This window comes from Mobula birostris, chromosome 7 (genome assembly GCF_030028105.1).
Source record: "Mobula birostris isolate sMobBir1 chromosome 7, sMobBir1.hap1, whole genome shotgun sequence".
Lineage (NCBI taxonomy): Eukaryota > Metazoa > Chordata > Chondrichthyes > Myliobatiformes > Myliobatidae > Mobula > Mobula birostris.
In genome coordinates, this window is record NC_092376.1 from 36,093,803 (window position 1) to 36,121,713 (window position 27,911).

Sequence of the window (27,911 nt, forward strand, 5' to 3'; positions counted from 1 at the left end):
AGGAAAGGAGCACCATGCAAATGTTTTGGCACCCCAAGAGATTTGAGCTCTCAGATAACTTTTACCAAGGTCTCAGACCTTAATTAGCATGTTAGGGCTATGGCTTGCTCACAGTAATCATTAGGAAAGGCCAGGTGATGCTTTATAAATACCTTGACTCCTCATACCTTGCCCCAACAATCAGCAGTCATGGGCTCCTCTAAGCAGCTGCCTAGCACTCTGAAAGTTAAAATAAATGCTACCCACAAAGCAGGAGAAAGCTATAAGAAGATAGCAAAGCATTTTCAGGTCATTGTTTCCTCAGTTCATAATGTAATTAAGAAATGGCAGTTAAAAGGAACGGTGGAGATCAAGTTGAGGTCTGGAAGACCAAGAAACTTTCCGACAGAACTGCTCATAGGATTGCTAGAAAGGCAAATCAAAACCCCCATTTGACGGCAAAAGACCTTCAGGAAGATTTAGCAGACTCTGGAGTGGTGGTGCACTGTTCTACTGTACAGCGACACCTGCACAAATATGACCTTCATGGAAGAGTCATCAGAAGAAAACCTTTCCCGCGTCCTCACCACAAAATTCAGCATCAGAAGTTTGCAAAGGAACATCTGAATAAGCCTGATGCATTTTGGAAACAAGTCTTGTAGACTGATGAAGTTAAAATAGAACTTTTTGGCCTCAATGAACAAAGATATGTTTGGAGAAAAAAGGGTGCAGAATTTCATGAAAAGAACACCTCTCCAACTGTTAAGCATGGGGGTGGATCGATCATGCTTTGGGCTTGTGTTGCAGCCAGTGGCATGGGGAACATTTCACTGGTAGAGGGAAGAATTAATTCAATTAAATACCAGCAAATTCTGGAAGCAAACATCACACCATCTGTAAAAAAGCTGAAGATAAAGAGAGAATGGCTTCTACAACAGGATAATGATCCTAAACACACCTCAAAATCCACAATGGACTACCTCAAGAAGTGCAAGCTGAAGGTTTTGCCATGGTCCTCACAGTCCCCCGACCTAAACATCATTGAAAATCTGTGGATAGACCTCAAAAGAGCAGTGCATCCAAGACGGCCCAAGAATCTCACAGAACTAGAAGCCTTTTGCAAGAAAGAATGGGCGAAAATCCCCCAAACAAGAATTGAAAGACTCTTAGCTGGCTACAGAAAGCATTTACAAGCTGTGATACTTGCCAAAGGGGGGCATTACTAAGTACTGACCATGCAGGGTGCCCAAACTTTTGCTTCTGGCCCTTTTCCTTTTTTGTTATTTTAAACTGTAAAAGATGGAAATAAAAAAGTAATCTTTCTTAAAATATTAAGGGAATGTGTCATCTTTAACGTTATGCCTTTTGGAAATCAGGTTATCTTTTACTCACTTAGCTATTCACAGTAACAGAAATTTTGACCAGGGGTACCCAAACTTTTGCATGTCACTGTACAAGTACCTGGGGGTGCACCTGGATGACAGACTTGTGTGGAGCACCAACACAGAGGCTGTGTACAAGAAGGGCCAGAGTCAGCTCCACTTCCTGAGGAGACTGAAGTCCTTTGGAGTATACAGGCCTCTCCTTCACATGTTCTACCAGTTTGTTGTCGTCCGTACAATCTTCTATGTGGTGGTAGGTTGGAACAATGGCATCAACACGGGTGATGACAACAGGCTCAATAAACAGATCAGAAGGGCTGATTCTGTTATGGGAATCAAAGTGGACCCACTGGAGGCTGTAGTAGAACAAAGGACCCAATGGAAAACCCTGGCAATTCTGGACAATATTTCTCTCCCTCCGCATGCCACCTTGGCTAAACAGAGAGGCACTTTTAGCAATAGACCAAGACAATTGTGCAGCTCCAAAGAGCACTATATGAGGTCATTCTTATCCTCGGCCATTAGGCTCTATAATGAGTCAACCTATAGCCGGGGATATAATAATCCCCTCTTGTTAGCCTGTTTGTGGTGACATTTTTTTATTCTTTCTACTTTTATTCTAACATTTATATCTGTGCATTTGTAATGTTACTGTGACACTATAACTTCCATTGGGATCAATAAAGTATCTATCTATCCATCCATCCCATAGTATTAAAAGTACTGAATGGTCCCCTTGTATGATAAGATGGACTCCTGACTCAGAACCGAACTCATTATTGCCTTGTCATATATTGTCTTCTGCAGAATGCTTTTTCTGTAACACTTTATTCTGCATTATGTTATTGCTTTTGACTTGTATTATCTCAATGTTCTGATATGATGAAATGAACTGTATGGATGGCATGCAGAACAAAGCCTTTCACTGTATATCAGTGCATGTGGCAACAATAAACAAATTTACAAACTTAAAGTACACAAAACATTGGAGGAACTCAGCAGGTCAGGCAGCATCTATGGAAAGGAGTAAACTGTCGACATTTTGAGCTGAGACCCTTCTTCAAGGCTGAGAAGGAAGGGGAAACATGCCTGAAGAGAAAGGTGGGGAGGGGAGGGAAAGAGGCTAACTGGGAAGTGATAGGTGAAGACAGATGGGTGGGAAAAATCAAGACCTGGAGAAGAAAGAATCTGATAAGAGAGGAGAGTGGACAATAGGAGAAAAGGAAGGAGAAGGGAACCCGGAGGAAGTAATAGGCAGGTGAGAAGAAGTGAAAGGTCAGAGTGAACCATAGAGGAAAGGGGAAGGGGAGTGAAATTTCTTCATCAGAGGGAGAAATTGATATTCATGCCACGAGGTCATCAGGAGCTGGAGAATATCCAGACAGAACATAATGTGTTTTTCCTCCACCCTGAGAGTGGCCTCGTCTTGGCACAAGGTGCAGAGGTATTCAAAGACGCAGTCCTCTAATTTACTCACCAATGTAGAGGAGGAGGCTGCATCGGGAGCACGGACATAATACATGACCACAGCAGGTTCACAGGTGAAGGGCTGCCTCACCTGGAAGGTCTGTTTGGAGCCCTGAATGGAGGTGAGGGAGGAAGTGTATGGGTAGCTATAGCACTTACGCTGCTTGCAGGGTAGGTGCCTGGAGGGATATTAGTGGGGATGGATGTATTGACAAGGGAATCGTGGAGTGAATGATCGTTGTGGAAAGCGGAGGGAAGGGTATTAAGATATGTTTAGTAGTAGGATCCCTTTGGAGATGGTGGAGTTTGCAAAGGATAATGTGTTAGATACAGAGGCTGAAAAATTGGTAGGGAAGGACAAGAGGGACTCTATTACGATTACAGCGGTGGAAAGATAGGGTGAGCACGAACGTAAGGGAAATGGAGGAGATGTGGGTGAGAGCAGGATCAAAAGTGGAGGGAAGAAAATCCTGTTCTTTAAAGGAGGAGGACATTTCTGATGTCCTTAAATGGAGAGTCGCATCCTGAGAACAAATGTAATGGAGGCAAAGAAACTGAGGTAAGTGAATAGCATTTTTACAGGAGACAGGGTGGAAAGAAGTATAGTCGAGATGACCGTGGGAATCAGTAGGTTTATAGAAGATCTCGGTTGACAGTTTGTCCCCAGAGATAGAGACAGTGAGATCAAGAAAGGAGAGGTAGGTGTCAAGAGATGGACCAAGTGAATTTAAGGGCAGGATGCAAGTTGGAGGCAAAATTGATAAAATTGACGAACTCAGCAAGGGTGCATGAAGCAGGACCAATGCAATTGTCAATGCAGCAGACAAAGAGTTGGGGAGTATACCGAGGGAAGGCTTCGAACATAGACTGTTCTACATAGACAACAAAGAGGCAGGAATAGCTTGGGCCCATTGATAACCCTCGAGTTTGGAAATAGTGGGAGGAGCCGAAGGAAAACTTTTTCAGGGTAGAGACCAGTTCTACCAGATGAAGGAGGATGGTAGTGGAGGAGTACTGCTTGGTTCTTTTGTCAAGAAAGAAGCAGAGGGCTTTGAGGCCTTCCTGCTGGGGGACATAAGTGTATAGGGACTGAACATCCATGGTGAAGATGAGGTGGTCAGGGCCAGGGAACTGAAAGTTACTGGGAAGATCAAGGTCATGAGAAATGTAACGGATGTAGGTGGGAAGGGACTGAACAAAGGGGGATAGATTGGAATTGAGACATGAGGATATGACTTCAGTAGGGCAGGAACAGGCAGAAACAATAGGCCTACCTGGATAGTCTGGTTTGTGGTTCTCTGGTAGGAGGTAGAAGCAAGCAGTGTAGTAAGGGAACTATGAGTTTGGTGGCAGTAGTTGGGAGTTCCCTAGAGTGGATGAGGTCAGTGATGTCGTCAGAGATCACTTTCTGACGGTGTGGACTGGGGTCCTCCTCAAGGAGTAGGTATGAGGAGTGTCTGAGAGTTGTTACCTGGCCTCAGCAAGGTAGAGGTTAGTGTGCCATACTACAACAGCACTGCTTTTGTCAGTGGATTTGATGGCAAGGTTGGGACTGCTTCTTTTTATGCTGTATAACAATGATTTAGATGATGGAATAGATGACTTTGTTGCCAAGCTTGCAGATGATATGAAGAGTGGCGGAGGGGCAGGTAGTGTTGAGGAAACAGGTAGGCTACAGAAGGACTTAGGCAGATTAGAAAAGTAGGCAAGGGAGTGGCAAATGACATACAATGTTGGAAAATGCATGGTCATGCACTTTGGTAGTAGAAATAAATGTGCAGACTATCTTCTAAACAGGGATTTCAAGAGGTCTAGAATACAAGAACAGAGATGTGAAGCTGAGTCTTTATAAGGCAATGGTGAGGCCTCACCTTGAGTACCGAGAAAAGTTTTGGGTTCTTCGTCTAAAAATAGGTGTGCTGGCATTGGAGAGGGTTCAGAAGAGGTGCACAAGGATGACTCTGGGAATGAAAAGGTTATCATACAAGGAACATTTGATTGCTCAGGGTCTGTACCCGCTGGAATTTAGAAGGATGAGGGGGGATCTCATTGAAACCTTTCAAACGTTGAAAGGCCTGGACAGAGTAGACGCGCAACAATGTTTCCCATGGTGGGGGAGTCTAGGATAAGAAGGCACCGCCTCAGGACAGAGGAGTGTCCATTTAAACAAGGGATGCGGAGAAATTTGTTTAACCGGAGGGTGGTGAATTTGTGGATTTATTATCATAGGCAACTGTGGAGGCCAGGTCGATAGGTGTATTTAATGCAGAGCTTGCTCTGTTCTTAGCTGGACATGGCATCAAAGGTTACGGGGAGATGGCTGGAGAGTGGGGCTGAGGAGGGGAAAAAAAGATCAGTCATGACTCGATGGCCAAATGGCTTAATTTTGGTCCTATGTCTTACTTCTTATGGGATTGGTGCGGACAGAATGGAGAGCAGTGCATTTCTAAGGGGTCAGGTTGGAGGTGAGAGAAGTGTTGAATTCGAAACAATTGATGTCTTGTCGGCAGTTAGAGATGAAAAAATCCAGAGCAGGCAGAGGACCAGAGCAGGGAGTCCAAGAAGGGGAGGAAGGTTGGAGATGGGAGAAGGGGTCATCAATGCAGTGTATGTTATTCTTGTCAAAGAAATGGGCTTGGAGGCGGAGGTGACAGAAGAAGAGCTCAACATCATGGTGGGTGTGGAACTGCCTTAGGTGTGAACGAATGGGGACAAAGATGAGGCCCTTACTGAGGATGGCCTCAGAGAGGGGAAGGTCAGAGGGAATAGTGAAGGCCCAGCATGGATGAGAGCTGCGGGGAAAGAGAGCTGATGTGTCAGAGGAGACAGGAGGGTTAGGTTGTTCAGGGAAAGTGGAATGGGAGGGAGACAGAGGCTCTGAGGAACCAAGAGCTGACAGTGGGGCCTGAGAGACACGGGATTTCAGAGTGGTGCTCAGGGAAAGGGGAGACTGGGGATCCAGCAGCAGGGCGTAAAGTCTCAATCTGGAGGTGCTGGCAGTCAAATTTAATTTGCCCAAGTGGGAATGTCTTTTCTCTCATAGGCATTTTTCTATGGATACTGTCGAGGATCTATAACATTTTGTAAGATGACCACCAGTGGCCAAATATCATTCTGCATAGTTTTTAAAAGTAGTAACCATGGAATGAATATCACTAAGACTGATAGATCTGTTGGTTTTCTTGCCCATTCATTTCTCTATATTGATTTTCATTAATTGTTCCTTGTTATATACCAATGGAAGTCTTAAATACTTGATTTCTCCTTCCACTTTCCTTAATAATTTCTAGGTCCTCTTTTGGAGAATTCTGAAAATTCTCCAATCTACAGACCTCTTAGCAATTTTAGCAGTTTAGTGCCTGCTTACTGGTACTACCCTCAATAGCTTTATCTCCAGACTGGCTCCAAAATGTGGTTTATTTCTACAGGGAGATGGGAAATCCTTCAAGCTTTTCTCCAACCTTATTCACCCAAAGCAACACTGGAGAAGCTCAGCAGGCCAGGAAAAATCTGTGGAAAAGAGTAAAAAGTTGACATTTTGGGCCAAGACCTTCATCAGGGCTCAAGGACTTATCTACTCATCTTCCAGGATGCACTCTTCCATGCTCTGCCATACCTTCAGATCAGATTTACTTCTTGCAAAACTACCAGCATTTATTTCAGCTACGATGTGCTACCCCCTGTTTTTTATTAATGAGTCAGAATCTAACTTTAAGAGGGGCAGATTAGCTTAAACTGCTGATGCATTCAGCCTCTCAACAATGCTGGTTGGTTATTAATTTTGGAAAGAACAGTATGGAATCAGGATGAATTTATCATGTCACCTGCAACACAATCATACAAGTATATCACATAACATAAATATCTAGTTATTTTTGGGCCTATCAATCTAGTATCACACAAATCACATCCACCCAACTACTCCGGCATTGTGAAGGATCAAAATCCAAACCACCTTATTGATTTTCTAGTTTTCTTTTCAAAACCTATCGGGATATTGGGGCAAATTTTAGTTTATTGAGCTATAGCTATAAAATGACTCCAAAAATATGGAAAACGTTTCATTTTGTAATATGCTACATAAAAATACATCCCCAATGATTGAGAAGGTAAAGGCCCTGCCTTGTGCAGAACTCAACGAAAGAATGAAAGATCCTAAATTCAAATGCCAACAATGTTTGCTGATCTGATATTAGCTAAAACAGCAGAATAAATGAAATTGTTCTGTGCCCTGGATTTCATGCAAATGAATGTTAATCATATAAGACTCTTAGCTTTGACTGTTGACCACAGACTTCTCTTGTTACTCGACAAACTTATGTTTCAATAGGTACACTTAACGTATACAATATACATCCTGAAATTCTTTTTCTTCTCAAACATCTCTGTATTAGCTGTGGCTCAACATCTAACACTGGTACAAGACTCAAGTCATAGAACTAAGCACTGTAATCTTGATGATCTTGCCTTTTAAATAAGATATCAAGTTAGGATCATGCTGCTCTCTGAGGTGGATATAGAAGAATCAGTGATAACACTTTGAAGTATATCAAGGAATTATTCTCAGAGCATGGACCTATATTTATCCCTCTTTTAACACTGGAATGGCTGTTTTTGAAAGCTTGCTGTGTGCAGAAATGATGTCACATTGTTATATATTGTTCATAATGCACTGAAAGCAATGAAAGAAGGTACCCTATAAATGCAATCCATTTGTTTTGCTTGTTTCCATTTTAGAAGTGACAAGTTTATACAGTCCAAATTTACAAAACAAAGTTTTCATATAGATTAGGGACTTCACTTTCCTTTGAAATTTGAAAGTAGGGCAAATAATTCATAATTTAATAGTTTCAATCACTTATCTAAAATGTTTTAAGTGATTTTTTGAAGCAATTTACTTAGATATGGTTTTTCTGTACAGGTTAAATAATTTGAGTCTTTAAAAGTGATCTGAACGCAAGTAGATTAATGGGAAAAGAATATTTGTTTTATTCTGTATCAAGTAGGTTGTAAAAAAAGAAATATACTTTGCACTAAAGCATGAGAAGTCCCTTGGTCAGGAAACTTGATTGCAATTCCTCAGAGTCTGAAAGCTTGGCCATCTGAATTGAATTAGGCATGTTATGTACTTTCAGACATTTGCAATCTGAAACCTCATGTAAATTTAGAACATACCTTAGACTTGAGCCTCTGGCAACCAATGCTTTATACAGCAGCATATATTATAATAAAACTGACAATCTACAGCTGTTAACATGATATTTCTCGATGATTAAAAACGGCAAATTAACAAAACGTAATATTTGGTTTCTGTAACAGAATTAACTTTTTGAGCAACTGCATATTTCAATTAAACAAGTAAACTTTGTTGGTATGATAGTTAGTTTTAAAAATTTAAACTGAGAAAAGACCACAAACCTAACACATGTTCCAAACAAATCCAAAATGAATAAATGAAAATGGTTTCTTATGTGACATAGCTGTAATATTTATTTAACTTGCATTAATGCATTTGTAATTTTAGACTGCATACTCATCAGCAGATTTGTACCAAAAGGCCTTGTGAAGGACACAGGAAAAGAGCTCAAATTTCAAACTATTAGTCCTAATCAATATTTGAGGCAAAGTTTCATCTCTTGGGTCCTTAATGGTAGGAATTCCTGGAGCCAAGAAATGAATAAAGCTAGTCTCATGATTAGATGATGGAATCATTAGGATACACTATCCAGATGTTATGCTGCTTTCCGGTACAGTGCAGTCAAATACAATGGCTGCAGATGGAAGCTTATCCAACACCAACTTGTTCCTAAAGTCTCACTTTAAAAACTATACAGCTCTGAATTTCTGCCATGTTGTGCTGCCAAACTGAAGCACAAAGAGTTTTTCTGTAAATTTGGACAAGACTTTGGGATCTCAAAATCCAAGTGCCCTGCAATATTTTTTGTTGCCTTAATTCCACAGAGATTTATGCCAACACAGTTCTTCTCTCTGCTCAGCAATCATTCATACCATGGGAAAAGATTTTAAAAAAGTTGACTTGCATCTAATGGCTTCCTTACATGAATTAAGCTGATGAATACTGAAATGTATATTCAAGACTCGTAACAACAGGTATGTGAAAGCATCTGGTACATTTTTTCAATTTTGTAGAATAAGTTTGATTTTTTAACATCTTGTGAAGTGAGAAACTGATACTTGAACCATTTGTTAAAGAATCAATTTGATAATTTGTAGAAAAGTGACATCCACTTTTAAAATTAAACAGAAAGTTATGAGAAATCTGAAATATGGATCTATGCAGTTAATATTTACTATTTTGTTCATTTTTCAAGACTTATTCATGCAGACTCAACTTGTATGCGTGCAGTTTTGATATTGTGTATAAGTATGTTTAGTACCAGGATATTGGGTGCATTTAAGTTCATTTTACAAATTATTTCAAGTTATACTAAAAAGCAAAAAGAAATTCTCAAGGGCGTAATATCTAATGCTAGGTTTTACAATAATAGTTGCACTATGCTTCAATAATGCAGCTTTTCTGTTTTAAAAACAGAAATTATTTTCACTACTCTAAGAAAATGAACAAGAGTGCAGACATAATAATGTTGCAGAAGGGTTCTTAGAGACGCTATTTATTTCACCTTTGAGATTTGGACTCCCTGTTTTGTAATTGTTCTCTCTTGAAATATTATTTTTTATATATGTGACCTATGAATCCAAGTGCTTTCTGCACTGTTTCGAAGGAGATGCATTATCTTGAAAAACATATTGACATACATTTTAAAAAATAGATGTGAATGATATCAAAATAATCAAAACAATTAATTTCCACATATATTTGGCAAAACTTAATAGAAGGTAAAATTAATCTGTTTACTCAAAGGGCTATATTTGTATTTATTCATGATAGTCAATCTAATGTACACTTGATTAAGATTAAATGCTCTCATAGTCAACATACTGAAATTTATATATCAGCCTTTCAATACAAGAATCTTATCAAAATATTACCAGACTTTAATTGCCCTATAATTGTTTTTGAATAATATCTCCTTACATTGCATTACATAAAATGTGCAATTAGAAAACGTGTGAAGAATAACAATAACCTCATTACAGAAAGTTACATGTGATCATCCCTGTAGCACTATTAACAAAATGAGTATTCTGGGGTAAGTTCCAGTGAAGATCAAATAAAAACTGAATTATCGAGACCTGCAGATTCTAACCATAGCTCAGTGAAGAATTAACTGTGTGATAGACCTTCTTGGCTTACAAGCAAAAGACATTTTTTTTACAGCCCAAATCTCAATTGGTTGTAAAGGGCTTTCCAGAGACTTCATTAATTATCATGATCCAACATACAAGAGTGAGATACAGATATTTACTCATGAACTAAAGCAGCAAAGAGAAACCTGAAAGAATAGTACGTCCAGGAATAATCTAATAAATATTCATATCACAGGAGAGGAAAAAAACAAAACTAGGAAAATTCAAAATTCAATTGCAAATAACCAATATTATAGAGTTTATCGAAGAAGTTACCAGGAAAGTTAATGAAGGCAAGGCAATGAATGTTGTCTACATGGACTTTAGAAAGGCATTTGACAAGGTCCCACATGGGAGATTGGTCAAGAAGGTTTGAGATTCAAGATGAGGTAGTAAATTGGATTGGGCATTGGCTTTGTGGAAGAAGCCAGAGAGTGGTAGTAGAAGATTGTCTCTCTGACTGGAGGACTGCGTATAGTGGAGTGCCGCAGGGTCTTTTGTTGCTTGTCATCTGTATCAACCACTTGGATGATAGTGTGGTTAAATTGATCAGCCAATTTGGGGAAGGCACCAAGATTGAGGGCGGGGGGTGTAGTGAATAGTGAGGAAAACTATCAGAGCTTGCAGCGGGACCTGAACCAACTGAAAAAATTAGCTGAAAAGTGGCAGATGGAATTTAACGCAGACAACGGTGGGGCGTTGCACTTCAGTCAATCCAAACAGGTCTTACACAGTGAACAGTAGAGCACTGAGGAGTGCAACAGAATTAATGGATCTGGGAATACAGGTCCATAATTCATTGAAAGTTGTATGGGTCATAAAGAAAGCTTTTGGCACATTGGCCTTCATAAATTAAAGTATTGAGTAAAGGAGATGGGATGTTATGTTGACGATGCTGATGAGGCCTAATTTGGAATATTGTGTGTAGTTTTGGCCACCTACTTACAAGAAAGATCTAAATAAGGTTGGAAGAGTACAGAGGAAATTTACAAGGTATGCCAGGACTAGAGGGGAGATTTGATAGAGATATACAAAATTATGAGGGGTATAGATAAGGTAAATGCAAGCAGGCTTTTTCCACTGTGGGACTACAACTAAAGGTCATTAGTTAAGGGTGAAAGGTGAAATGTTTAAAGGGAACATGAGGGGAAACATCTTCCATGCTGTATCTCAAACAAAAAATAAATATTTCCATGTCACATTTTTCATGTCTTAATGCAAATTAAGATGCAAAACTTTGCAAGCATTGCATCAAAATATCTTACCTGTGAACATAGTAACATAACCAGTTCTACAACAGAGGTACTAGACTTCATACACACCAGGCCTGCAAAAGATTACAAATACATTTGTTTTGAGAATTATATAATAATTTGAAACAGCATAACTAGTGCCATATCTTGAAATATTATAAGAATTACAACAGTGGCTCAATACAAAACTTTGGTTTATTATTTAATTGCTAAATATTGTCATTAGTTTAGGTGGTCATGATACCCACGTTTTTCTAGAAGCTAAATAGCATTTAGATCATCCCATGACCAATTTCATTTTTTTAAATTGCAAGATAAAGTGAAGAACTGTAAATCTAATGGTATGCATTATGTAATACAGTAAATATCTTTCTTTTCAGACATCTTGTCTTTTTATTGCTGTGTATAAAAATTACTGCATTGGTTCATATTTAACAGTAAACTATATTCACAATGCATCTTGAACCAAAAGGACAAAAACTACTACTGTTTGTAATGACAAGTCTTATTCTGTTTCTGGAGTTTTCAGTGCAGAATAATTAAATACTACATCCACAGTTATTATCAATCTATTATAAAGTTGTACAAGATGTGTTGAGGCCTAATTTGGAGAATTGTGCGCCGTTTTGGTCACCTACCAACAGGAAAGATGTAAATAAGGTTGAAAGCGTGCATAAAAAATTTACAAGGATGTTTGCTTGTCTGGAGGACATGAGTTAAGATTGAATAAGTTAGAACTTCATTCCTTAGAACATAGGAGATTGAGGAGATTTGATAGAGATATATAAAATTATGAGCCGTATAGACAGGGTAAGTGCAAGCAGGCTTTTTCCACTGCGGGTGTTGGGCACGTGGCCAAGTGGTTAAGGCGTTCATCTAGTGACCTGAAGGTTGTTAGTTCGAGCCTCAGCTATGGCAGCGTGTTTGTGTCCTTGAGGCACTTAACCACACATTGCTCTAGTGTCTGCGAGAAATGGCGCCCCACACAGATTTCCAATCTGCACCTTGTAAGGCATGAAAATGCCCGACGCAAGCCTCTCATGGTCTTAGTCGATGTTCCCTCCCTCCCCTGGGTGGGACTACAACTAGAGGTCATGGGTTAAGAAAGTAAACTTTTAAGCCAAGTTTGATACATGGATGCTAGGGTATGAAGGGCTATGGTCCTGGTGCAGGTCATTGGTAGTAGGCAGTTTAAATGGTTTTGGCACTTTTCTATGACTCTAATAAAATCAACACATATGGTATATTAAATTATCATGCAAACAGAATTTATTAGGCTACCTTATGCCTGGAATCCTAGAAGCTTAGAGAGAAGATTATTCAAGTACTAAAGCTAGGTCTCTGAAATTGCTTGCTGCTAATCTCTTTCACTCAGCTCTTAAAATAAATCTTTTAAAAATATTTAAAGGCTCATTATATAAATTATTTATCTGTGAATCTAAATCACGTCCTGGCATAGAAATTCAGCTCTGAAACCTCATCTCAGTAATAACACTACTGTAATGGAATAACCTGGATCTTGCAGACATGGGTGAAACAGCACTGTATATTGCTTACTCTGAAGCATGTGACTCACAGTGATTCAGCAATTCCCAATTGTGATCAGGCTGAATTTGGTTAAGTGACCTTTGTCATCCAGCTCTGGTGGCTAAATCAAAATGCTTAGCAACTAATTACAATCATGGTCTGAATTTTCACCAACAAAAGACAAGGAAATATACTGCAACATTTTAACTAAATTTTTTGAACTATTCACAGAAACTAAAAACATTGGAACTTATACAAAATTGATGAGAAAAAGATTATTTCAAATTTCAATATTTAAAAAATATCTAAGATAATTACAATCCCAAAGTCTTTTATTCCACAAGGTTCGTCTTGAGGACAAGGTCATATAGTTGGGATGATTTTCTACAGCAATTAATGTTGAATTGAATTGAAATAAATTGAATTTATTTCTTACACCTTCCACATATATAAGGAGTAAAAACTTTACGTTACGTCTCCGTCTGAATATGCAATCTGCAATTTATAGTAATTTGTAATAAATAGTATGTACAACAGAACAGTTGAAGGATTAAACATCCAATAGGCTATTTCGGATCTAGTACTGCATAATACGCAAGATTAATTAACCATTTCATAGTGAAGAATCATAGCATAGGAAATTTTCCAATTTGGTTTTGGGGTATCATATTTGGGTTTGAAACTAATGTGGATGCATTGTATGTAATCTACCAAAATTCCCTGGATTCCGGAGAGGTCCAAGGCTGAGAAAACTGCTGATGTGGACAATTATTGAAAAAAGAAGAGTAATAGAGAACAGGAAACTGGTGCTAACAAGCCTAACACCAGTGAAAATTAAAGAAAATCTGCAAATGCTGGAAAACTAAACACAAAATGCTGATATCTGTAGAAAGAGAAATGGAATTAACATTCCACACCTGACAAAGGGTTCTTCTGTTCATGACTGCAATCAAAGCTGCTAAGTGCATCTAGCACTTTTGTAACCAGAAGATTCAATACATTTAAATTTCCAGGGAGTATTTAATAAAGTGTCACATAAAAGATGACGTATAAGAGTTGCCAAGATTGGGGCTAATTTACTGGTAGGGATAGGGGCATGGCTAACTCCAGCAAACAGAGTAAAATTGATCATTTTTGAATTGGCATTCAGTAACCATTGGGGTGCCACAACTGTCAATAATTTATAATAATGACTTGGATATAGTGACTGAGTATACTACAAATCCGGAACGATAGAGCAGTGAAAGAAGTACATGGAGTAAAGCCAGATCTAACATATAGAGAGGCCTTGAGGAAAGAGAAGCAGAATAAAGGGTGTAAAGGTAGGAAGGTAGAAGGCATGTACTTCAATGCAAGAAACATCAGGAACAAAGTTGATGAACTGAGAGCTTGGATACATACGTGGAATTATGATGTAGTGGCCATTACAGAGACTTGGCTGGCACTAGGGCAGGAATGGATTGTCAATATTCCTGGATTTCAGTGCTTTAAGAGGGATGGGGGGGAAGGACAGGAGGGGTGGCATTACTGGTCAGGGATACTATTACAGCTACAGAAAGGGTGGGTAATGTAGCAGGATCTTCTTTTGAGTCAGCATGGGTGGAAGTCAGAAACAGGAAGGGAGCAGTTACTCTATTGGGAGTATTCTATAGGCCCCCTGGTAGCAGCAGAGATACCGAGGAGCAGATTGGGAGGCAGATTTTGGAAAGGTGCAAAAATAACAGGGTTGTTATCATGGGTGACTTCAACTTCCCAAATATTGATTGGCACCTGATTAATTCCAAGGGTTTGGACGGGGCAGAGTTTGTTAAGTGTGTTCAGGACGGATTCCTGTCACAGTATGTTGACAGGCCAACTAGGGGAAATGTCATACTAGATCTAGTACTAGGTAACGAACCGGGTCAGATCACAGATCTCTAAGTGGGTGGGCATCTGGGGGACAGTGACCACCACTCCCTGGCCTTCAGCATTATCATGGAAAAGGATAAAATCAGAGAGGACAGGAAAATTTTTAATTGGGGAAGGGCAAATTATGAGGCTATAAGGCTGGAACTTGCGGGTGTGAATTGGGATGATGTTTTTGCAGGGAGATGTACTACGGACATGTAGTCGACATTTAGAGATCTCTTGCAGGATGTTAGGGATAAATTTGTCCCGGTGAGGAAGATAAAGAATGGTAGGGTGAAGGAACCATGGGTGACAAGTGAGGTGGAAAATCTAGTCAGGTGGAAGAAGGCAGCATACATGAAGTTTAGGAAGCAAGGATCAGATGGGTCTATTGAGGAATATAGGGTAGCAAGAAAGGAGCTTAAGAAGGGGCTGAGGGGAGCAAGAAGGGGGCATGAGAAGGCCTTGGTGAGTAGGGTAAAGGAAAACCCCAAGGCATTCTTCAATTATGTGAAGAACAAAAGGCTGACAGGAGTGAAAGTAGGACCGATTGGAGATAAAGGTGGGAAGATGTGCCTGGAGGCTGTGGAAGTGAGCGAGGTCCTCAACAAATACTTCTTTTTGGTATTCATCAATGAGAAGGAACTTGATGACGGTGAGGACAATGTGAGTGAGGTTGATGTTCTGGAGCATGTTGATATTAAGGGAGAGGAGGTGTTGGAGTTATTAAAATACATTAGGACGGATAGGTCCCCGGGGCCTGACGGAATATTCCCCAGGCTGCTCCACGAGGTGAGGGAAGAGATTGCTGAGCCTCTGGCTAGGATCTTTATGTCCTCGTTGTCCACAGGAATGGTACTGGAGGATTGGAGGGAAATGAATGTTTTCCCCTTGTTCAAAAAAGGTAGTAGGGACAGTCCGGGTAACTCTAGACCAGTGAGCCTTACGTCTGTGGTGGGAAAGCTGTTGGAAAATATTCTTAGAGAATCATGGTCTGATCAGGGATAGCCAGCATGGCTTTGTGAAGGGCAGATTGTATCTAACAAGCCTGATAGAGTTCTTTGAGGAGGTGACCAGGCATATAGATGAGGGTAGTGCAGTGGATGTGATCTATATGGATTTCAGTAAGGTATTTAGTAAGGTAAGCCATCAAACTTTACAAATCCTCCCTTGGAGGGTCAGACACCGAGCCAATAGGCTGCTCCTGGACTTATTTCCTGGCATAATTTACATATTAGTATTTAATTATTTATGGTTTTATATTGCTATATTTATACTCTATTCTTGGTTGGTGCAACTGTAATGAAAATCAATTTCCCTCGGGATCAATAAAGTATGACTATGACTACTGCTATTTGACAAGGTTCCACACGGTAGGCTTATTCAGAACGTCAGAAGGCATGGGATCCAGGGAAGTTTGGCCAGGTGGATTCAGAATTGGCTTGCCTGCTGAAGGCAGAGGGTCGTGGTGGAGGGAGTACATTAGGATTGGAGGGCTGTGACTAGTGGTGTCCCACAAGGATTGGTTCTGGGACCTCTACTTTTCGTGATTTTTATTAACGACCTGGATATGGGGGTAGAAGAGTGGGTTGGCAAGTTTGCAGACGACACAAAGGTAGATGGTGTTGTAGATAGTGTAGAGGATTGTCAAAGATTGCAGAGAGACAGTGATAGTTTGCAGAAGTGGGCTGAGAAGTGGCGGATGGAGTTCAACCCGGAGAAGTGTGAGGTGGTACACTTTGGAAGGACAAACTCCAAGGCAGAGTACAAAGTAAATGGCAGGATACTTGGTAGTGTGGAGGAGCAGAGGGATCTTGGGGTACATGTCCACAGATCCCTGAAAGTTGCCTCACAGGTAGATAGGGTAGTTAAGAAAGCTTATGGGGTGTTAGTTTTCATAAGTCGAGGGATAGAGTTTAAAAGTCGTGATGTAATGATGCAGCTCCATAAAACTCTGGTTAGGCCACAGTTGGAGTACTGTGTCCAGTTCTGGTCACCTCACTATAGGAAGAATGTGCAAGCACTGGAAAGGGTACAGAGGAGATTTACCAGGATGCTGCCTGGTTTAGAAAGTATGCATTATGATCAGAGATTAAGGGAGCTAGGGTTTTACTCTTTGGAGAGAAGGAGAATGAGAGGAGACATGATAAAGGTACTAATACTAATACTTTACTTCATTGTCACCAAACAATTGATACTAGAGCTTACAATCATCACAGCGATATTTGATTCTGCGCTTAATATACAAGATATTAAGAGGAATAGATACAGTGGATAGCCAGTGCCTCTTCCCCAGGGCACCACTGCTCAATACAAGGAGACACGGCTTTAAGGTAAGGGGTGGGAAGTTCAAGGGGGATATTAGAGGAAGTTTTTTACTCAGAGAGTGGTTGATGCGTGGAATGCACTGCCTGAGTCAGTGGTGGAGGCAGATACACTAGTGAAATTTAAGAGACTACTAGACAGGTATATGGAAGAATTTAAGATGGGGGGGTTATATGGGAGGCAGGGTTTGAGGGACAGCACAACAATGTGGGCCGATGGGCCTGTATTGTGCTGTACTATTTTATGTTCTATGTACAAACAAATTTGTTGACAATACAAGATAGGTCGATTAGCAGTTGAGAGAAGGACATACAAAGTCTATAATGATGAAGAGCAAAAGCTGCCAGATGCCAGAGTCTAAAAATAAGAGTATAATTCTGGTAAAACTCGTGGAGCACGCAGCAACTGTGAAGGCCCTGCATCAAGATTGAGAAGAAAGAGGAGAGAATGAAACTGTTTTGCCATATAACAGAGCAGTGGAAGCATAATATGAAATGTTATTCTTCCATGGTACTGCTCTGTACTACCAATACTTCCTCTTCCATATCAGTCTTGATGTAGGATTCCAACCTAATATGTTTATTTGCACTGTTTGCCTCCAAAAACTTGATTAAGCCACTTCCATATTCCAGCTTTCTCTTTATTCATAAAAGTGTGTCAATGGGTTAACAGAGAAGACAATGTTAGCCGATGTTCTATATTGTTTGAAAATGTGAATTTACCCTTCTTGGAAGGAAGAATAAATAGAATGAGATAACAAAGAATTGCAGCCTAAAGGCATCAGAGGTTCCGAATACTTAAAATCATGGAACAATACAGGATGGAACCAGAGTTCCCTCCCAATATCCTGTATTTGGCCCATATCCTTCATAGTCTGCACCTCCAGGTACCTATCCAAGCGCTTCTTAAATGGTACTATTGTACTTGTCTCAACCACATTTTCTGACAGTCTGTCAGAAGTGGTTGAAACATAAAAAGGTAAAGGAAATAGGAAGGAAAAGAGAGGAGGTCCTGAAGAGAGAATGTAAAGAGTTCAGCAGGAAACTGAAAAGCAGTACCACCAGGGAAGAAATCTCTGGATTGCTGCCTATACCATGTGCCAGTAAGGGTACAAATATGATGATTTGGCAGATGAATACTGTATGTGGCTGAGGAATTGAAGCAGAGGACAAAGTTTCAGATTTCTGAATTGTTGGCATCTCCTTAGGGAAGGTATGACTTGTACATAAAAATACAGATTACACCTGAACTTGAGGGGAACCAATATCCTTGCAGGCAGGTTTGCTAGAGCTGTGGGGGAGGGTTTAAGCTAACTTGGCAAGGGGATGGGAACCGAATGATTGGGCTGATGATGGAACAGTTGGTATACAACTAGATCCAGTGTATATTGAGACTGTGAGGAAGGACAGGCAGATATGATAGGGCAATATTGCATTTAGTGGTATGAATTAAAGTGTAACAGGGGTTCAAAATCAAAAAGGGTGATGAATAGAAGACTGAAGGTGTTATATTTGAATGCACACAGTATACAGTCCTGGGTATGACTCTAAACTGCAACCGGTGATGAGGCTCTGATTGGGGACTTTCAGAGCTTTGGGGAAAGTGGAGTTACCCCTTAGTCATTCATTGCTCCCAGGGCCGCTCTGACCCGGAACGGCAGCACCTGCAAGGGTTCCTGCTCAGGATACGAGCGAAGGCCAACGGCAGATCCGGCAGGTTCAGTAACTGAACTTATGACGGAGAAGGCGGATGAGCTAGGACCTCAAATGTCAATGGCTATAGTACAGGCGGATGAACATTTGGGAAGAGAAAAGGCGAATTCTCTAGTTTGCCCAATGGCCTGCAATAGCAAACCACCGTTGCTAGATACTAGGTTTCCTAGAATCTATTTGCTAAGAAAACCATGGTCAAACTCACAAAAGGTATCACACGACAACAGCGTCAAGAGGATCTTCAAGACAATTCTGAAGATGCTTCGCTCGGTAGGGTTGATTCTAGTCAGCAGGGGATTCCCGACCATCACCAAGCTACTGCTCATAAAATTCAAGTAACACAAAAGAAAATTATTGCCACTTGGAATGTAAGAACCCTATATCAAGCAGGAAGATTGGACAATGTAATAAATGAAATGGAAAGACTGAAGATTAACATCATGGGAATTAGCAAAGTTCGTTGGATAGGTGCTGGAACATGTCAGAACAGAAATAAAACACTAATTTATTACTGTGGAACATCCCATACTAATGGAGTAGGAATTCTTAAGGATAAAAACATGGCAAGAAGTGTTTTAGGACATTGGGCAATATCAGAAAGAGTGCTCCTTGTTAGATTCCGAGGACAACCATTTGATTTAGCAATTATACGGGTATATGCACGAACAACAGATGGGACAAATGAGGGTATAGATAAATTCTATGAAGAGTTTGAACAAGCAAAGAATGGATGCAAATCTCAAGATATTGTTATTGTCATGGGAGATCTAAATGCTAAAGCAGGACAAGGCGCTAATGGAAATACCATAGGAAAATTTGGACGAGGGAAAAGAAATGAAAGAGGTGAGAAATGGGTAGGATAGTGCAAGATGAATAATCTGGTCATTATGAATACCTACTTTAAAAACCAGCCGAGACGCTTGTGGACCTGGAGAGGTCCAGGTGGTAACACTAGAAATCAAATTCACTTTATGAACCAAAGATTTAGAAACTCAGTGACTCAATGCAAAACATATCCAGGTACAGACTGTAACAGTGACCATAGCCCTGTAGTATGTCATGTAAAAGTAAAACTTAAAAAACTAAAGAAGCAAAAACCTGAACAATCCCTTGACTACTTGCAATTAATTAAACGAGAAAACTTAAGACAAAAATTTACAATTGAAGTAAAGAATAGATTTCAAAGTCTAGAAATAGAATCTGTTGAAGATGATAGCAATCATGTAGAAATTAAAACAGAAACAACAGGAATTCTGCAGATGCTGGAAATTCAAGCAACACACATAAAAGTTGCTGGTGAACGCAGCAGGCCAGGCAGCATCTCTAGGAAGAGGTGCAGTCGACGTTTCAGGCCGAGACCCTTCGTCAGGACTAACAAATGTAGAAATTAAATTTAACTCTCTAAAGGATGTCTTGGTAGAATCAGCAAAGTCAGTGATTCCTAAAAAAGAAAAAAGCACAAAGAATAAATGGATGACAGATGAAATCAAAAATCTAATGTAAAAAAGGAGACAGAAGAAAGCAAACCCTATAGAATATAAGTCCTTAGATAAAAAAAATTAAAAGCTTATGTCATAAAGCCAAAGAACAAAGGTTAAACCAGAAATGTGAGCAAACAGAAAGAATCCCTATTACTGATCCAAAAAGGTTACATCAAGAAATCAAGAATATCACTGGTAAAAAAGCTCCTCTGTCCTTCGGGTGGATGTTTGAAAGCAAAGGACGGTACCATTATCATGGAAAAAAATGAGATTATGAACAGATGGACTGAGTATATTCAGGAATTGTTTGAAGATGATCGAGGCGAAAAACCAGAAATTAAGAAAAACATTGAAGGTCCAAGTATTTTAAAATCTGAAGTTCGTAATGCAATGAATAAGATGAAGAAAGGAAAGGCAGCAGGTCCTGATGAATTAGTAATAGAATAAATTATCGCCCTTGAAGATTATGGAATTGAAAAACTTACTGATTTAATCAATGACATTAATGAGACTGGAATAATACCAGAAGAGATGAAAAAATCAGTATTTATCACTCCTCCTAAGAAACCTGGAGCATTAGAATGTGAATTACAAAGGACCATGAGTTTAATGAGTCATATCACCAAGATACTTCTAAGAATTTTGATGATGAGCTAAAAGTAAGATACAAGCTGAAATAGGTAAAGAACGATGTGGTTTTGTGAAAGACAAAGGTAAAAGAAACACAATATTGATGTTAAGGATACTATCAGAACGAGCTATTCAAGTGCAAAAAGACTTGTTTGTTTGTTTTATCGACTACACAAAAGCATCTGATAAAGTGAAGCACATTGTTATTTGAAATACTATAGAAAACTCTAGATCTAGATTCGAAAGACCTCTGCGTAATCAGAAATCTGTGCTGGGAACAAGTTGCCGCTGTAAGAATGGATGGAGAAGTGAGTCAGTTTACAAAAATCAAGAGAGGCGTTAGACAAGGGTGTGTTTTCTCCCCTGATCTATTTAATGTGTACAGTGAAACAATATCACAAAAAATAAGAGACATCTTAGGAATCAAAGTTGGCAGTGAAACCATCAATAATTTCAGATATGCAAATGACACTGTGTTAATTGCAAGTACAGAGGAAGAACTACAAAACTTAATTGATATAATTGTTGAAGAAAGTGCAAAAATGGTCTATCTATCAATTGCAAAATTGACAGAATGTATGGTGATATCCAAAAAGGAGAATCCTATCTGCAGGCTGAGAATAAACGGGGAAGACATAGAAACATAGAAAATAGGTGCAGGAGTAGGCCATTCGGCCCTTCGAGCCTGCACCGCCATTTATTATGATCATGGCTGATCATCCAACCCAGAACACTGCCCCAGCCTTCCCTCCATACCCCCTGACCCCCGTAGCCACAAGGGCCATATCTAACTCCCTCTTAAATATAGCCAATGAACTGGCCTCAACTGTTTCCTGTGGCAGACAATTCCACAGATTCACCACTCTCTGTGTGAAGAAGTTTTTCTTAATCTCGGTCCTAAAAGGCTTCCCCTTTATCCTCAAACTGTGACCCCTCGTTCTGGACTTCCCCAACATCGGGAACAATCTTCCTGCATCTAGCCTGTCCAATCCCTTTAGGATCTTATACGTTTCAATCAGATCCCCGCTCAATCTTCTAAATTTCAACGAGTACAAGCCCAGTTCATCCATTCTTTCATCATATGAAAGTCCTGCCATCCCAGGAATCAATCTGGTGAACCTTCTCTGTACTCCCTCTATGGCAAGGATGTCTTTCCTCAGATTAGGGGACCAAAACTGCACACAATACTCCAGGTGCGGTCTCACCAAGGCCTTGTACAACTGCAGTAGTACCTCCCTGCTCCTGTACTCAAATCCTCTTGCTATAAATGCCAGCATACCATTCGCCTTTTTCACCGCCTGCTGTACCTGCATGCCCACTTTCAATGACTGGTGTATAATGACACCCACGTCACGTTGCACCTCCCCTTTTCCTAATCGGCCACCATTCAGATAATAATCTGTTTTCCTATTTTTGCCACCAAAGTGGATAACTTCACATTTATCCACATTAAATTGCATCTGCCATGAATTTGCCCACTCACCCAACCTATCCAAGTCACCCTGCATCCTCTTAGCATCCTCCTCACAGCTAACACTGCCACCCAGCTTCATGTCATCCGCAAACTTGGAGATGCTGCATTTAATTCCCTCATCCAAGTCATTAATATATATTGTAAACAACTGGGGTCCCAGCACTGAGCCTTGCGGTACCCCACTAGTCACCGTCTGCCATTCTGAAAAGGTCCCGTTTATTCCCACTCTTTGCTTCCTGTCTGCTAACCAACTCTCCACCCACACCAATACCTTACCCCCAATACCGTGTGCTTTAAGTTTGCACACTAATCTCCTGTGTGGGACCTTGTCAAAAGCCTTCTGAAAATCCAAATATACCACATCTACTGGTTCTCCCCTATCCACTCTACTAGTTACATCCTCAAAAAATTCTATGAGATTCGTCAGACATGATTTTCCTTTCACAAATCCATGCTGACTTTGTCCGATCATTTCACCACTTTCCAAATGTGCTGTTATCACATCCTTGATAACTGACTCCAGCAGTTTCCCCACCACCGACGTTAGGCTAACCGGTCTATAATTCCCCGGTTTCTCTCTCCCTCCTTTTTTAAAAAGTGGAGTTACATTAGCCACCCTCCAATCCTCAGGAACTAGTCCAGAATCTAACGAGTTTTGAAAAATTATCACTAATACATTCACTATTTCTTGGGCTACTTCCTTAAGCACCCTGGGATGCAGACCATCTGGCCCTGGGGATTTATCTGCCTTCAATCCCTTCAATTTACCTAACACCACTTCCCTACTAACATGTATTTCGCTCAGCTCCTCCATCTCACTGGACCCTCTGTCCCCTACTATTTCTGGAAGATAATTTATGTCCTCCTTAGTGAAGACAGAACCAAAGTAATTATTCAATTGGTCTGCCATGTCCTTGCTCCCCATAATCAACTCACCTGTTTCTGCCTGCAGGGGACCTACATTTGTTTATACCAGTCTTTTCCTTTTTACATATCTATAAAAGCTTTTACAGTCCGTTTTTATATTGCCTGCCAGTTTCCTCTCATAATCTTTTTTCTCCTTCCTAATTAAGCCCTTTGTCCTCCTCTGCTGAACTCTGAATTTCTCCCAGTCCTCAGGTGAGCCACTTTCTCTGGCTAATTTGTATGCTGCTTCTTTGGAATTGATACTATCCCTAATTTCTCTTGTCAGCCACGGGTGCACTACCTTCCTTGATTTATTCTTTTGCCAAACAGGAATGAACATTTGTTGCAGTTCATCCATGCAACCTTTAAATGCTTGCCATTGCATATCCACCATCAATCCTTTAAGTGTCATTTGCCAGTCTATCTTAGCTAATTCACATCTCATACCTTCAAAGTTACCCCTCTTTAAGTTCAGAACCTTTGTTTCTGAATTAACTATGTCACTCTCCATCTTAATGAAGAATTCCACCATATTATGGTCACTCTTACCCAAGGGGCCTCTCATGACAAGATTGCTAATTAACCCTTCCTCATTGCTCAAAACCCAGTCCAGAATAGCCTGCTCTCTAGTCGGTTCCTCGACATGTTGGTTCAAAAAACCATCCCGCATACATTCCAAGAAATCCTCTTCCTCAGCACCTTTACCAATTTGGTTCACCCAATCTACATGTAGATTGAAGTCACCCATTATAACTGCTGTTCCTTTATTGCACACATTTCTAATTTCCTGTTTAATACCATCTCCGACCTCACTACTACTGTTAGGTGGCCTGTACACAACTCCCACCAGCGTCTTCTGCCCCTTAGTGTTACGCAGCTCTACCCATATCGATTCCACATCTTCCCGGCTTATGTCCTTCCTTTCTATTGCGTTAATCTCTTCTTTGACCAGCAACGCCACCCCACCTCCCCTTCCTTCATGTCTATCCCTCCTGAATATTGAATATCCCTGAATGTTGAGCTCCCATCCCTGGTCACCCTGGAGCCATGTCTCTGTGATCCCAACTATATCATAATCATTAATAACAATCTGCACTTTCAATTCATCCACCTTATTACGAATGCTCCTTGCATTGACACACAAAGCCTTCAGGCGCTCTTTTACAACCCTCTTAGCCCTTATACAATTATGCTGAAAAGTGGCCCTTTTTAATGCTTGCCCTGGATTTGTCGGCCTGCCACTTTTACTTTTCTCCATAGTACTTTTTGTTTCTACCCTCACTTTACACCCCTCTGCCTCTCTGCACTGGTTCCCATCCCCCTGTAGTGAACTAACCTCCTCACACCTAGCCTCTTTAATTTGATTCCCACCCCCCAACCATTCTAGTCTAAAGTCACCTCAGTAGCCCCCGCTAATCTCCCTGCCAGGGAGATAAAACAAGTACAGAACTTTTGCTACTTAGGAAGCTGGGTGACATCAGATGACAGGTGCAACATGGACATCAAAAGAAGAATGGGGATGGCAAAAGACACCTTTACAAGAATGAAGAGTATACTTACCAATACTAAACTAGGCATGACAATCCATCTCAGAGCACTGAAATATTACGTTTATCCAGTTATGTTATATGGCTCAGAATGTTGGACAATATCTAGTAACATGAGGAAACGAATTTAAGCAGCAGAGATGTGGTTTTTGAGGAGGATGCAAAGAATATCATGGACGAAATGACTATCTAACAAGGATGTCAAGAACAGAGCAAACACAAAAAGAGAAATAGCGTATGAGATCATGAAAAGGCAACGTAACTTCATCGGACATGTGATTAGGAAAGAGGAGTTAGAATGCACGATAATTATGGGGAGGACTGAAGGGAAGAAAGCAAGAGGAAGACAAAGACAAATGATGATGGAGACAGCAGTCAGAGAACTAGAAATGAATTGATCCACTTGACCTGAAACAGGAGTGTGTGGGCCATGGCAGTCAAAGCTCAAACTGGGCATGGCACCTGATGATGATGATACAGAATAATGTAGATGACCTTGTAGCATATTTAGAGATTGGCAGGTTTGACATTGTGGGCATCTCTGAGTCATGGCTTAAAGAAGATCATAGTTAGGAGTTTAACATCCAAGGATATACATTGTAACAAAAAGAAAGGCAGAGGGGGTGGTGTGGCTCTGTTGGTAAAAAATGAAATCAAATCCTTAGAAAGAGGAGACATATGATCAGAAGATGTAGAATCCATGTGGGTAGAGTTAAGAAACTGCAAGGGATGGGAATTATATACAGGCTTCTGAACAGTAGCCTGGATGTGCGCTACATATTACAATGGGAGATAGAAAAGCCATGTAATAGGGCAACATTGCAATAATCTTGGGGGATAGAATTCACCCTGCAGTTTGAGAAGCAGAAGCTAAAAGTAGATGTTATCAGTATTGCAGTGGAGTAAAGGGAATTACAGAGGCACTGGCCAAAGTTCACTGGAAGGGGACACAAGCAGGGATGATGGCAGAACAGCAACAGCTGGTGTTTCCAGGGAAATTTTCGAAGGCTTAGGAAAGATATATCCCAAAGATGAAGAAGTATTCTAAAGGGAGGATGAGGCAACCGGGGCTGACAATAAAAAAAGTCAAAGCGAGCTTAAAAATAAAAGAGAGGTTAAACAATATTGCAAAAATTAGTGGGAAGGCAGAGGGTTGGGAAGCTTTTAAAAACCAACCAAGGGAACTAAAACAGTCATAAAGACAGCAAAGATGAAATATGAAGGTAAGCTAGCCGATAATGTCAATGTGGATACAAGAAGTTTTTTTCAGATACATTAAGAGTAAAAGGGAGATGAGGGTAGATATTGGATACTGGAAAATGATGCTGGAGAGGTAATAATAGGGGACAAACAAATGGCGGATGAACTTAATAAGTACTTTGCATCAGTCTTCACTGTGGAAGACACTAGCAAAATGCCAAAAATGCAAGAGTGTCAGGAGGCAGAAGTGAGTGTTTTGATATTACCAAGAAGAAGATGCTTAGTAAGATGAAAAGTCTAAAGGAACATAAATCACCTAGACAGATGGTTATGCAGAGAAGGCAGGAGGATGGTGTTGAAAAGGAGAATAAATCAGCTATGATGGAATGGTGGAGCAGACTCGATGGGTCCAATGGCCTAATTCTGCTCTTATGTCTTATGGTCATATGGTCTAAAAAACCATAACATGCAGATACAGAAAGCAACTTAGAAAGATTAACTGAATGTTGGCATTTACTGCAATGGGTATGGAATTTAACATCAGAGAAGATTTTGGAAAAGGGATCAAGTAGAAAAGTAGAGACGGCCTTGTGCATGAGAAATCATATGTCAAAAATTCGATTGTTCCTTTTTTGAGGAGGTGGTCAAGAGGATTGACAAGAGTAAGTTGCTAGGCATTGTCTACATGGACATTAACAAAGTCTTCAACAAAATCCTGCACAGGATGCTGATCCAGAAAGTTAGAATACATTGGATTCAAGATAAGTTAGTAAAATATAAAACTGGCTTGATGATTGGAGAAGATGGTGGTAGTTGAGAAGATGGTGGTAGTTGAGGAGATGATTTTTAGATTGGAGGCCTGTGGCTAGTCATGTACAACAAGGATCAGTGCAGAATTCTCTGTTGTTTGTTATATGCACTGTATATTAAGATTTGGATGACAACGCGGATGACCTGGTTGGTACATTTTATGTCGGATCATGTCAAAATTGGTGATAAAATGGACAATAAAGAAGATGTCAAATATTTCATAGGATACAGATCAATGAGAAAATGCATTTTGATAAGTTAAACTAGGTCAGTATATGCACAGTAAGTGGCAGAGTCCTGGAAATCGTTGCTGAGCAGAGGGACCTTGGGTTACAAGTACATCATTCCCTTGAAAATGGGAACACAAGTAGCGAGGGAGGCAATATAGCAAGTATGAATATAAGAGTTGAAAAGTCATATTGCAGATGTAAAAAACATTAGGAAGATCATACTGAGGCCATTGTGAGCAATTCTGGTCACCACCCAACAGGAAGGAAGTGATCAAGCCAGAGAGGGTGCAGAGAAGATTCACCAGTATATTACCTGGCTTGGAGGGCTCAAATTATCAGAAAAGATTAGGTAGGCTAAGTCACTGTTCCCTCAAAGCTGCGTGAGTGCATGGCTGCACAGTGACTGAAATGCTCCTGAGCACATAGCCTTTGGTGCTGAGCATCTGGAATTTTCTCAATACTTAAACAGTTAAAAGTGCTGCACAATTTTCAGGCCATGTAAAAACTTCCTGCTCAGAGCAATGGTTGGTTTGCAGAGCCATAAAAAAAAAATTAGAGCAAACATTGGACTGGGCCTACTTTTCTCTGAAGTAAAGAAAGCTAAGAGATATGACAGAGGCATATAACATTAGCAGTGACATTGACTGGGTAGGGGTGTCTAAATTTAGAAAGCATAGGATTAAGGTGAGAGTGAGGAAGCTTAACGGAGATCTAAGGAGCAAATCGAAGAGTTGGTATCTGTTGGTATCTGGAATGAACTACCACAGGAGATGGTGGAGGCAGGAACATGAACAATCTTAAGAGACATCTAGTCAGACACTTGAAAAAGCGG

General features: G+C 40.3%; 1 protein-coding gene across 9 annotated transcripts in view; it reads right to left on the bottom strand.

The window, feature by feature from the left end:
• The window catches only part of nbeaa (neurobeachin a), a 908,137-nt gene that overhangs the window by 403,914 nt on the left and 476,312 nt on the right, over positions 1-27,911 (bottom strand). For all 9 annotated transcript variants that reach the window (XM_072262897.1, XM_072262901.1, XM_072262905.1 and 6 more), the window contains one exon: positions 11,363-11,424. In XM_072262897.1, the coding sequence (XP_072118998.1) occupies positions 11,363-11,424 (62 nt within the window). The remainder of the gene's footprint in view (positions 1-11,362; positions 11,425-27,911) is intronic.